Source organism: Agelaius tricolor, unplaced genomic scaffold, assembly GCF_023055355.1.
Source record: "Agelaius tricolor isolate 1412-34295 unplaced genomic scaffold, bAgeTri1.0.p SCAF_1, whole genome shotgun sequence".
Taxonomy (NCBI): Eukaryota; Metazoa; Chordata; class Aves; order Passeriformes; family Icteridae; genus Agelaius; species Agelaius tricolor.
Genome location: NW_027269261.1, coordinates 62,239,437 through 62,252,653, shown reverse-complemented (window position 1 = coordinate 62,252,653; position 13,217 = coordinate 62,239,437). Strand labels below are relative to the sequence as shown.

The 13,217-nt window shown below is 41.7% G+C and overlaps 1 protein-coding gene across 1 annotated transcript in view; it reads right to left on the bottom strand.

Annotated features, from left to right (window-relative positions):
- The window catches only part of THEMIS (thymocyte selection associated), a 71,877-nt gene extending 58,944 nt beyond the window's left edge, over positions 1-12,933 (bottom strand). The window contains exon 1 of the mRNA XM_071437099.1: positions 12,832-12,933. Within this exon, the coding sequence (XP_071293200.1) occupies positions 12,832-12,922 (91 nt within the window). The 5' untranslated portion in view covers positions 12,923-12,933. The remainder of the gene's footprint in view (positions 1-12,831) is intronic.
- Positions 12,934-13,217: the final 284 nt, after the last annotated feature.

Sequence of the window (13,217 nt, the reverse complement as noted above, 5' to 3'; positions counted from 1 at the left end):
GCACTTCCTCAGAAAAACCTGGAACTGTATTTTGTCTCACCAAAACTAGTCCTCCCTTCTCCATTCTAGTTGTGGTCAACCTTTGCTGTTTCAGAAGCAGATGCACAGGGAGAAGAATAAAGCCAAAAAACTCAAAAGTCAAGTTATGAAGAAGAAGGAAAATTCTTCCTGGTCTCTGCAGGAGATAAGCAGAAGCTGTGGGGCATGGGATCAATTGACTATATATAAAGGCAATGCAGAGAACACATAGTGTTCAATTTGTGGATAGAATTGCATTGAACACAAAACATCAGAAATGTTGACTTTAATACTAGTTTCCATTCTTCTGTGCATTTCCTCCCAAGAACTAACCAATATCTGTCCTGAAGCAACGTGGCCATGCCCTTTCTGAAATCTCATCTCAAAATTTCATTTCCCTTGTCATGAGAAACATTGTTCTCAATTCTACTCCCAATGCATTGGTGAGTGTATTTATTTGCCCTCCTATCAATATTGTTCAGCTTTCTTTCTCATTTCCATTTTTCCCTTCCCCAAAGGGCTCTCAGGGTTAATTTTGCCCTTTGCTTTATCTCCTCTGAGAAGACAGATTTTCCTTCACACAATTGCTCTAAGCCCTTAGTTATATCTTGTTCAGTTTAAAGTTTTGCCTTTTTACTTTTTTTTTTAACCTAGGTAAAAGAATGGTATCAGGCAATGAGAAATATTTAAAACCTGACCTCTGACTATATAGTTGCAATCAATAATTGAGAAGGCCAGTACTGAAATATCATTATTGTTGGCAGAACTCCCTTCCTTGAAGAGCAACACTCTTTACAGCTCTCCTTGTAGTTGGCGGGGATAGTGGGGAGAAAAAAAAAACAAAACCAGCTTACTTTTCTTTTTTCCACCCAAGTGTCACACCAAAAAACCCCAACAATTAGCTGACTGATCTTTCTGGTCTTCATTCAAGAACAATTCCAGTCCTGAATATAGCCTAGGCTGATAAGCATCTCTTACTGAGTCTGTGGTCTATTTATTAACTCTGCTGCAGCACCTGCAAATGACAAGCACTTGACTATCTCCTAGACCTCAAGAGAAGACACTGGGAGCCCAGTCTGAGCATAATTTATTCTTGTGTTAGCCTAAACCTACCCAAAGCCTCAACAGAGCACCACAAAACAACAGGAGAATGATGGAAAATAATGCTGAGCAACTGGGTAAGTGTGCTCTTTTGTGAATACATGTCCAGACAAACCTATTGGTTGCTTGTGCAATGCTCTCAACAATTGAGATGGACACCAGAAAATCCTCAGTTTCCCTGAAGAAGATGTAGGTTTTTAACCCTCTGGAGAATGCATCTTGATTGAAAAAATAAAGTAAAAAACCATCTGGAAGATGCTTTTCACAGACTGGATGGGACAATATCCCCTGGTTTCCCTTGCTGAGGACCCTATACAGGCCTAAGGTCTCTGCTGTGCTTGGATTCCAAACTCACCCAGCAGGCTTCCTGCTGCACACCAGGATGATGACCAACTCAGAGGTATTCTGGATTACAGCGCCACACAAATATCAGCCAGTGCCAGGTGAAGAAAAGTGCTGTTTAAGCATGCTTTCAACATTTCTGGTACTGAACAGAAGAGCAAGAGAGCTGCTGCTGTTTAACAAAAAAGGATAATCTGGTTTTCTTGCTGTAAAAATAGCGCATAGTTGTTTGCACTGTTCAGTCCCTTAGCAATCAAACACAGACTAACTCAGCTGTCTCTGTGGAAATTGCTACAGCTCCCATCAGGAGGCTGGCTGCTGCTAATACCAATCATGAAGTGCCATGTCTCTCTTTTTTATTACTCCAGGTATTTTAATGCTCACTTTTTTAATACTCCAGCTATGGTGACTCCACCATTTCCCTGAGCAGCCTGTTCCAGTGCTTCTCTCCAGTTCACTCTTTCAGTGAACATTTTTTTCCCAGTTTTTCCCATTTTTTTCCCATTTGAGATGAGCTTCCCCTGGCACAACTTGAGGCCCCTTTCCCTTCTTATGTCACTGGTTGCCTGGGGGTAGAGAACTACCCTCACCTCACCACAGCCTCCTTTTAGGTAGTTTTACAGAATGATAAGGTCTCCTCAGCCTTGTTTTCTCCAGGCTTAAAATCCCCAGCTCCCTCAGCTGCTCCTCCTAGGATTTCTGTTCAATCCCCTTCAACAGCTCCTTTTTACTTCTCTGGGCATGCTCCAGAACCTCAATGTCTTTCCTGTCATTCTTTCACCACCACTCTCTGGGCTTGGCCATCCAGTCAGTTTTATATCCAGTGATGAGTACACTTGTCCAAGCTGTGGGCTGCCCACTTTCCCAAGAGAATGCTGTGGGAGACTGTGCCAAAGGTTTTCCTGAAATCTGAGTAGGCAACATCCACAGCCTTTCCCTCATCTACTAAATGGAGCAGTTAAGGGGTTAAAGCTCTCCAAAAGCTGTTATTGAAGAAGATTTAATGACCATTTCAGTCTATATCTGCCACAGAGTGATTCCATGAAACCACCCAAGAAAATTAAAATCAAGGGAGGTCATTGTCCTACCATCAAAGAAATTAACATGGGTACATAATCCACTGGCAAACAAAATGCTTTGCAATACCACCAGTAAGGACCACAGGATAGTAATTTTCTTTTGCAGAAGAGAAGTTGGATAGATAGATCATATAATAATGGAATAATGGAGGTATGCCACCACATTTTCCATCTAAGATATCAGAGACCAACTTTCAGCAGCTTATCAATAGTAAAACATGTATTACCAGATTTATTTGAAATAGGCCAAGAGGTTGAAAGATTATGAGGATGAGAGGTTGGGTGGATGATTGCTAACTGTCTGAGACCATGATTGCAGAAGCCTCATTTTTATCAATACTAGGATTTAGAAAAAAAAAATAAATTAAAATCTGCCAGCCACATTTTTGGGGGTACATTTGCACATACAGTATTGATTTTAATTACATATTTGTCTGCAACTAGATTGCTTTGGCCCTGATTTTAGCCCCTGCTTGGCAGTTTGCCTGGAATAATACAATGAAGATTACATTCAGACAAGAAAAATGTTACCTAGGCACTTGCAGCAAATATTTGTGCTGGTAAAAGGGAGCCAGAGAAAGTGCATAGCTTTCAAAAAGGATAATAAAAGTACTTTTTCCTTTAGAAACCATGATAATTAATCTTAAAACATTTTGAAAATTCCCACTTTGTGACAATGTGACCCTGAGAGATTTTACTTCAGCTGTGTAATATGGACCCCTCACACAATATATTGAAAAATAAAATTTTAATTAAAATGCACTTTTTAACATTTATTTGTTGTTGCTCAACAATAACTTTGTTTTTCCCATTCAAGTCACAAAGAAAATGTAACTCTTTGAAAATGTAAATCAAATAGCCTTGAGAACAGGATCTTTTGATTTGAGAAAGATGTATGCAATATAATGCAAAAAACCCCCCAAACCAACATTTTAGCAGAACCCAGAATAAAGCAGCTTATTTACAGTGATCAAACAATGCCCCTGAAGGCTGTAATTAAAGAGCTTGTTGACTTTGAAAGAACCTGCTCTGAAATGTTACTTTGCTCAATAAAAAACACATTTATATCCTTTCATAAGCTCATCTCTAGTTCAACAATCTGTGTTATCAACCACCATGATCAGATCAAAGCAAGTGTCACAATAGGTTCAGTATCTTTTCCCTCCATCTTTCTTAAAATGTTAAGCAGCCACACCACCATCCTCCCTAACATAAGCCCTTTATTTGACTTATTTCTCATTATAGGTACAAGAAGAGCACTTTTGTATTAAGAACAGCAATATAAAATATAAATACAGTGAATGCCTGAGATGGAGGATATCATTCTTAATGTCAGGGCATCTGACAGTGCCACTGAAATAAATATTTTATAGCACAAGGTGAAAAAATAAAATATCTCAGTAATTTGTCCCTTTTCCTTCCCAGCAGCTTGGAGCTCCGTTGGTGACTGCTCTCAGAGTGAACGCCTCACTGACGCTGCTAGAAACGGCTCCCAGTCAGGGCCGGGAGTAAACAGCAGTAATACATCACTGGGATGGAGCTCCTTTCTGCCAAATGCCTCCGGGCACTTTAGCAGGAAGGGCCAGGGAGAGCGATGCAAACGAGACAAAAGACTTGACTAAGGTGGCACAGAGGATTATTCAGCAGCGGTGAAGCCCAAGCCCAGGCTGGCTGACTCCCAGTCTCACAGCCTGTCTGATACAGGGTGCTGCTAAGTGCTTCCAAGTATCCCCCTCTTTTTTTTTTCTTCTTTTTTTTTTTTAAACAAAGACCAAGCTTTTTCCCTAAAAAAGACCAAATCGCTTTGGAGGCCAAACACTAGGCATTGACTGCCTAGTCCCATGAGTTTGAATCTTTGAAGGAAAATATTTTCTCTTTCATGTCTCAGTAACACTCACTGAATTCATTGCAGCTGGCAGGCTGAGCAGCCTTTGAAAGGAGATCCAAAGAACCAGGAGCCTGGCTGCTTAGTGGGGAGATGAAAGATCCCCCTACATCTCCTGAAAGAGTAGAACTTTGTCCCAATGTCCTTTTCCCAGTGCTCTTTTCTCCATTATTAAGTTGTCATCAGCTGCCCATATGGGTGCTGTCTTCACTATCAGAGGTGACTCTGTTTCAGGGGCTGGTTCTGCTTTCACATAAAGGCTCCATGCCCTGGTGCAGCCATTCAGCCAGAATTACAATAGCCCATTCTCCCCTACAACATAGCTCAGCTGAAATCACAGTTTTATTAAGGCTCCTGCAGACTCTCAAAGTAATATGAAGGGCATAATGGATCTATAATTAGTGTCGATAAAAAAAGGTATCATTCTTTATGGGCATTATTTGAGGGCTAGCCAATTGTTCAGAGTTTATGCTCTTTGGCAAGAAAAGAGATCTATTTTAAACTTTTAAGGAGGAGAGTTTTGCTTAATCATTTAAATCATTTTATACTCTGATTAAGCAGAAGGAAAAGCAAACAGTTTCTGATGGGGAGACATTAGGTAGCTTTTTTTTCCAGTCAAATATCTCCTGAGCACAAAAGGCGCTCAGCAGTCTGCTGAATTTCCCCCACTAAACTCAAATAATCCAATGCCTTGTAGGGAAGAAGCTGGAAATCATGCACAATGACAGGCAAAGAAGGAAGCATACCCCAGATTCTCTCTCTAACCCCAGGCTGTGAGAGTGGCTGCAAACAGGATAAAACACCAGCATGGCTTTTATCCACCCCTCCCTTCCTAACCCCAGAAGGTGCCCCCACTGAGAGCAGGTGAGCCCAGCTCCCCAGTGACCACACAGTGCTCCAGATGCCTGAGGATAGCAGTGGTCATGAAGGCAGTGTGAATTCGAGTGGAAGATCCTTTGTCAAGTGTCAGAGCAACTTATTGGGCTTTCAAATACTTCTTCTCTCTTTAATATGTCCTAAGCACCAAAAATCTTTAGGTTGGATCAGTTTGGGACACAAATCTTCCAAAAGAGACTATGCAAAGATGCATCTTACCTAGATCATACCTACTTAGGCTGTGAAGGGTCTGATTTTTGCCTGCGTGAAACCATCAAAAAACAAAAGCCATTAAGATTTATCTTTTGCCATATAAAGTCAAACTTTAAATGTCAAGTGCTTTAAGCCATTTCAATCATAATGGACTTTAAAAAGAAATTACTTCTGAGGTGTCTGATTTATACTTTCCTGATAAGTTTATGGCCATTTTTTTAATAAATGCATTCTTCTGATTCTCATCTATCTAGAGGCTCACACACTGCATGTGGCAGCAGAGCTTTATGCATGCAGCACCCACTATAATGGAAAGAGCAAGTAAAACCACAGCTCCCAATTTGACCTTTTATTTGGGTTTACCCAAATGAGTCAGAATTACTACAGCATTGAAGACAATGCCCAAACCTGATTTTGAACAGCATTAGTCACTGTTATAGCTGGTCATGATTTATTTGGATTTATTAATTTTCTTTACAGCACTAATTCATTTGAATTTAATATGTACATTCACATATATGTTCAACAGAAAACTACATTTTTTAGATGAGGTTTAGGAAGGCTGCTCAAACTGAGTTGCAGGATCAGATCAGAGTGTTGAGCACTTCACAGGTGCAGTCCAGAACTGGAAACATGTTTAAGCATTTTTCCCTACTTAGATCAGAGCATGATGTTCCTTGTGCCATTTCTGTGTGTCCAAGGGACTTAACCAGAAACAGTGGACCTGGACAAATGCCATGTTCCTTCATGAACACATCACCAGGTACTTCAAGAAAAAGTTTTGTCACAAAAGCCCTGTAGCTCAGAAAAAGTGTGTGGTCATGGGCTTTGTATCGTGGGATGTTTACCCCAGGATCTTCCCTCCTATGCAATTTAACATGATTGTCCCTTCTTCTTTCCAGAGCCTGAGTTTGTGAAAACTATCTTGGTACTTTTACAGGTTTTTTACAGGTTTGTGGGAAGGCAAACAGGACTCCTCCTGCTGCAGACCTCCTCCTCCTCCTCACATCCCTGGAGCCCAAGTGCAATGACCGCTGGGGAGCTCTCTGCTGCAGGACACCAACACATTGAGGGAGCTTCAGCAAGACAAGACAAGGAGTTGACCCCTGCATTGAGACAAGCCAGGCAATTTGGGTATTCTTCCTACCTTCTGTGCCATCCATGGGGAGGCCCAAAACTGAATGTCACAAAAAGAAAATCCCCTCAGAGGAGATCCTCAAATCAGCTTCACCCTGAGTGCCAGCTACACAGGGTCAGATTTTTCTCACTGTGTCTGGATGAGTCATTCCATTGAGGGCAGCAGTATGAATAAAATGAGCAATATTTGACCCAAAAAAGTCAGGGTTTGTTCTCACATCCATTGAAGAACACTTTCTTTCTTTCTTGTTTAGAATCAAACGGGCATTTGAAGCAGCTTGAACAAGGGCAGGAGAATTTCAGTGGTTTGTATTAATAGAGAAAATTTACCAATATGCTCCAACTAATGACCACAAAAAAGAATCTAAACTAGTTGTTACTCTGGCTGTACTTAAGGCTCTTGCTCCTACTTGATCACTCAAGAGGAACAGAAACAACTGTATTCACAGGAAAACACCCTTGCACTTTTTGATATGTTTATCTACCTTTAAAAATCTTCTCTATCTTGAAAAAAAAAAAAAGACACAAATTAGTAAGTGAAAGCACTGTACCACAAATTTCACCAATTTCACAAGCAGTTCTCCCTTGGCATACACTCCACTGAGAATCCACATAGTAAATTAGGAGAATGATAATAATTTTTAATGATATTTCACCTCTAAGAAATACAGCCCTAATTATCTCCATCAAAGCTGTCTTATGTTCAGCCTCTGTTTAAATTATTTGCTACTTTTTGTAAGAAAAAGTAGTTTTATTAATCCTGAAGAGGCAGTTTGCTTGTTTTATCCATACATATTATAGACTGCATATCCTAGCCTTCATCAACTCATTGGCTTATCATACTTGACAAGGGAGAAGGAATTGTTCTCTCTAGGTTGGCTTAGAAACAATAAAATAGTTGTACCCTATGTGATCATTTTTGAACTGTTAGTGTTGAGAGACATTTCTTGCCTAAATTAGGACTCAGGGCAGCTGAGTTTGGATAAATAAGGATTCCTTTTGCATTCAGCTTTCCTAGCTACAATAACAGGGTCAACAACTGTTTTGAACTCTGTTGATGATCAGCAGAGCCCATCACTTCCCTGAAATGCTTGCAGAAATGCATGCTGGAAAGATGCTGTTTTCCAGCCACAGAAGCAGAGAGAGTGAAACCAAAACTGCAGAGACAGCGAGCGAATGTGGATAAGTAGTCAGCAAGAGGAACCATGAGTCATGTTGTTTAGAGTTGACCAAAATGAGTTTTGAAATGGAACTATTCACGCAAGGGTTTTGTTTGGCATTGCCTCTCAGCAATCCTCAGATGTTTGGTGCAGCTGTCAGAGAGCACCAAACATCAGTCCAGAGGAGGAATCCCAACCTGTCAATTCTAAGAATCTTTAGATCCCTTAGGTCTGGAAGGACATTAACCAAGGATGTACTTGTGACCCTACAGTTGCCTCTTCCCAGTATTTGCTCCCTGCACAGATCTGGCACTTTCCTGAATCCCAGAGACTGGACTACCACAGCTACAGCACGCTGCTTCCTTGCATACCCAGGCTGCAGAGGCAGAGGCTGCTGGCTTAGAGTTCCCTTCTCCTCAGAGAAGGAGCACAGAGTTTCCTGTGTTTCACAGGCCTGTTGTAAAAGAGGGTATGTCCTGGAACTGCAATTTACACAACACACATCCTGTTTTCAAATAACTGAACTGCAGAGCAGAGCTACAAACCCTCCCCATGCTCCGGCAAGTTTCAACCCCTGAAGAAATGGGGGAATACCATTAATGATGTGTGTGTTTAGGTGGGGCAAGAATGGGAAGACTGTGGGTAGGCTAATGACAACAAACGTCAACAGAAGAGGTGCCTTGAGAGGTTCTTAATTTTTCACAATTAAAATTGGCACTTTTTACTGTTTTGACACTGGTTAAATTAAGCCTGCAAAATATTAAATTCAATTGCCCATAAAATAATTATATTAGTATTAAAATAGACATAATTTTTGCAACATAAAAATGAAAGCCTACACTTGCATGCTATCTATAAAAATCAGTGGTCAGACAGTGTTTACCTCACTAAGTATCAATATTTACTAAAATGTTCAAAGAAAGATATTTGATCAATCAAATCAGTTCCCAATGGAGTTTCAGCAATTTAATTTTTTAATAACATATTTTAATGAGCTATTAAATTAGCATGTACTTCAGTCTGCACTGTAGTTCCTTTCTAATCAGTGCTGATTACCAAGTTATTTGTATCTGGCAGACTTGCTTTCATTTTATAATCATCCTTCCTAATCCCTTCAGAGATTCAGCAGTACAGTCCAGTTTCTGTAGCAAGGACATTACAGCTACAGAGTCCAGAGCAACTGCCCTGACAGGCATCCCTGGCATTTGCAGAACTACCATCTCCTTTCATCTGTGTTTCTGTTCTCAAACCAGGGATGACGATAATTTCTCTGCTTCTGGATTGACTTTTGATGATGATGAAAAGCATTTTGGAAGAACTCAGGGCTCTTACTAACACCCCACATTTCTGACTGCAAAGTGGCAGACAGGGGTAGGTGATGGCTGCAGGTTGGGTCTCTGACTATGCAGCCCCACACAGCTGGAGTCAAAGCAGGATAGAAACATGGAAGTGTGAACAAGAGTCTCCAACCTTGACTATTCTGCCTAGAGGCAAACTGGTATGGCTTCAACCAACCCTAAAGTCCAAGTGTAGCATGAAAATCACTGATATAATTCAAGGAAAATGCTTTCCTCTTCTTCATGCCCAGAACAGAGAGGTAAACAGCAACAGAACTTCCTGAGAAAGGTATCTAAAACATAGTATCCACTACCAACAGCGAAAGTTTGATTGCCCAGAGCTTTTCTAGCTGAAAGTATTCCATGTAGAAGCAGGGTCTATAAAGTTGTGTCCATTTGCAGTTTGGGGAACTACAGTTAAATACATCACATTCCAGTAGTATCAGCAGAAACATAATTTTTTTATAGGCCAGTAGAGAGACTAATGGTAGAATGAGTGCACACAGCATATGTTTTCTACTTGCTCTCCACTGGGAACAGTAGCAGGCAGGCTAGGGTATGAAAGGAGAGACCTAGATTGTATTTGGTGTAACATGGATAAAAAAGCAGAATGGATTCTTTCAGAGATGTTACCTTGCCAAAGGCAAGTAAATTCCCACTCTCTCCCTGGAGCTTGACTTTGTAGCTTCGAATAAAAATACCTCACCACATGGAAAACATTCATCCTCACAGAGCATTAAACTTTCCTTATGCTTCCAGAGGTACTGAAAATCTGTCAGGAACTGTAAGGCTAGTTTGCAAGTCCTATATTTATAAAATCATAAGACCTAAGTGCAGTGTGTGGAAAATGCTGCTTCCAATAGAGTAAATGGAGAGTTTCATCCCTACAGCACACAGAGCACCAGAGAAGAGCAGTGAATCAATTACACCGTGTTGTCTAATTATCTACTTATCAAGTATCTTGATGTAGGCTTCTTTGGTTGGCTGCTACAGCTTTGAGGTGACAGCTCTAATGGATGTAATAGATCATTTACTCCATTAGCCAGTCTATGTACCTACCTATGATATGTAAAGAAAACTTGCCCTTTTTGGGGGGGGTTCTGAAGATGGAATATACATTAACACTTACATATATAAAAATTCTTCCTATTTAGAATTCTTACACAGGAGAATTAAGTATCCCTGTTGATTGATCAGTTTCAAACAATCACATGTAATGCTTTAGCAATTGATCTTCTCTCTTACTGTCTGCAGGTTGTGCTGAGAATGGTTACAGACTACTATGAAATCCCATTCCACAAAAGCACTTAGCTGACCAGGCTGACTGTGTAGCCATTTGGGGGCTATTACAATCAGTGCACAAATGCTCAGATTTGGTCCCAGCAGCCAGAGCAATAAACCCATGTTCCCTGCTGATAGACCTGCCATTACCCACCCTGTGATTGCTGGTGGACTGCATGGGGTAAGAAAGATCAAAAAAGGTTGGTGCAGGGGCAGAGGGATCTGCCTGAGGAAGGACTAAAGAGTGGTTGTCCTAATGGGAACTTGAAGTGCTCAAAGTGGCCCATTCTCCTGTTTAGCAATATAACAGGAGTTACTCCAGACTCTCTTTGAAGCACTAGTCTTTCAACAGAAAATGTAACATAAATCATAATGCAATCACAGAACAATGTGTTCACCCCAACTTCCAGGTACAGAAGGAAGGAAAATATTCAGGAAAGATCTGACACAGACAGAGAGCTCAGGGAAGAAGGAAGAGAAAGGGAGTGAGGGCCTGGCCTGAGAAGACCTTTTGTAGCCCTAGATCCTGCAAACCTATCAGGCACCAAGTGTCTTGAGCATCTCAATCTTCCTCTGAAGCAAGGAAGAAGAGGAACACACAGAAGCCTACTACGGGACATCTGCGTTCCTAGGTACTTGCGAATATTTTTTTGGGATATGGTGGCTGTGAGGGCAAGGAGCCAAGCAGAATAGATCAGTCTTGCTTGTTGTATAAACAAGAGACTCGTGCATGGCTGTCGGTGCTGCAGCTGCTGCGCTGGCGGGACATATGTGAGAACAGCTGAGAAGCCACCAGGAGCAGAGGACAGGAAGAGGTAGTGCTGCTGAAGGCCAAAAAAGCAGTGAAGCAGAACGAGGGCTGTCGCTTTTTAATGCTAATATTCTCAGGAGCACATACCACCTCCTCCCAAGGCTAATCAACAGCTAGTAGACTTTTTCTTTCACATGTGAGGAATTGCTGCAGAGTGGTCTGTGTGCTTACTCACCAGTGTTTTTCTCCTCAGGAAAATGAAGGGTTTAGACAGCATAGAGAATCACAAACTGAAATACTCTGGCTACAAAAATGTACTGATATAAGCTTTACCATTCATGAGCAGTAGGATGCAGACTGCATGAACTCAGAAACCTGCAGACAGCTGGGCTACCATCATTTTATCATGGCATTTTGTATATATACAAATATATATATATGTAGTTTAAAAGATAAAACTTGAACAGGCCACATAGCAAAGTTCAGAATAATAATATTTTCAAAAGTTTCTGGTTATTTTAGCTAAGTTTATTTCCCAGAACACTTTTTCTATATATCAGTATTATTCATAGGTAGTTTCCAGGGCAGCCAAGATGAGCAATCAGGAGCACATGGACAGTACTCTACCATCACAAATTCAATATGCCCTTTCCCATTTCCTCTCTGCCCAAAGAGGCTGTTGTCATGGAGGGAAAAATCACCCACTCTGGCCACAGATACTGATTGCCAATCAGACTCTGGCCACCTCCTCTCTCCTTCTGTGGTGCAGCATGGAAATACTTAGATTGATGTAAAGATAGATGTTGTGGATCCCAAAGCGGGTGTTTGGCTGAAGCTGAAGCAGACTTCAGTTCATTTCATGAAACCCTCTCTGTTTTATTAGTTGAACCCGAGTTTTTCTCTCTCAGTGGTATGGAAGTAACTTTTTCTAGACTGATACATGGGCTTGACGTGACATCTTCACTGTCATTGAACAAAGTCCATGCCCAAACCAAGAGCAGATTTTTCCCTCTAACAGGATTCTCTTCGACACAACTTTCAAGTGTGTTTTGTGCACAAGCAGAGCACTAAAACCATCATAACAATAGATCTGCAGCAGGAAAACCCAGTAAAATATTACCCCTGTGTTGCTCCTGTCCAGCTCATACCAACTCCTTTGCATTGTTGCACACTTGATGTGCCCCCAAATACAGGACAGAATTTCAGGAAAATCTTATGGTCCTTCATGGTCACTTTCCAGACTCCCTGGTTCTTTATTTCTGAGACAGAAGAGACCTCTCCACAGCAGCCCCAGAAGTCCAAGAGGAGCTAAATAAATTAACCTCTGTGAGGTGATTTGCAGTTGCTGGATTGATGGCTCTGTGTAAGTGCAAGCAAATTCATGTCTTAGTCCAGTACTCTTTCCAGGATATGATAAGGACTAACTAGTTTTTTTTTCACTGCCAGTGAGAAGACCGAGTGCACGCTGCACCAAAGGCATTTCCAAAGCCATTCTTTGGAAACACTCATTCTTCAGCTGGTGGGAAACTTCTAGGAGACAACTCCATGAGCATCCTTCCTATGCCTCCCCCCATTCTACACTCAGTCTGAAGGGGGACCTGATGTCAAATACAGGCTTGCAAAGCCCTGCCAGAAAACATCTGATGCTTACCTTGACAATAGATGCCTGACTGGATTTGGAGGACCCTGGGAAGGGCTCTGAGGTCCAGAGAATGAATGAACTTCTGCAGGGTAGAGGCCATGGTCCGCAGCACTGTAGCATGTGGCTTTGGCACGTAAACACCACTGAGAAGCTCCCAAGGTAGCAACACTCTCAGCCTGGTGCATGCAGTGCTCGGAAGCTCCACAGCAGAGGGGAGGAGTGGCATGGGGAGGAACTTCTGCTTCCTTCCCTCTGTGGCTGCTTCCTCCCATAGATGCAGCTGGAGCAGAGTGAGGCAGCTGGTGGTCCCTTCAGCTGGTTCCCACATCCACCAAGGGTCAGTGCCAGGCTGGGAGACGTGGGAGGTTGCTGTGGGTACTGGGCTCCAAAGGGGA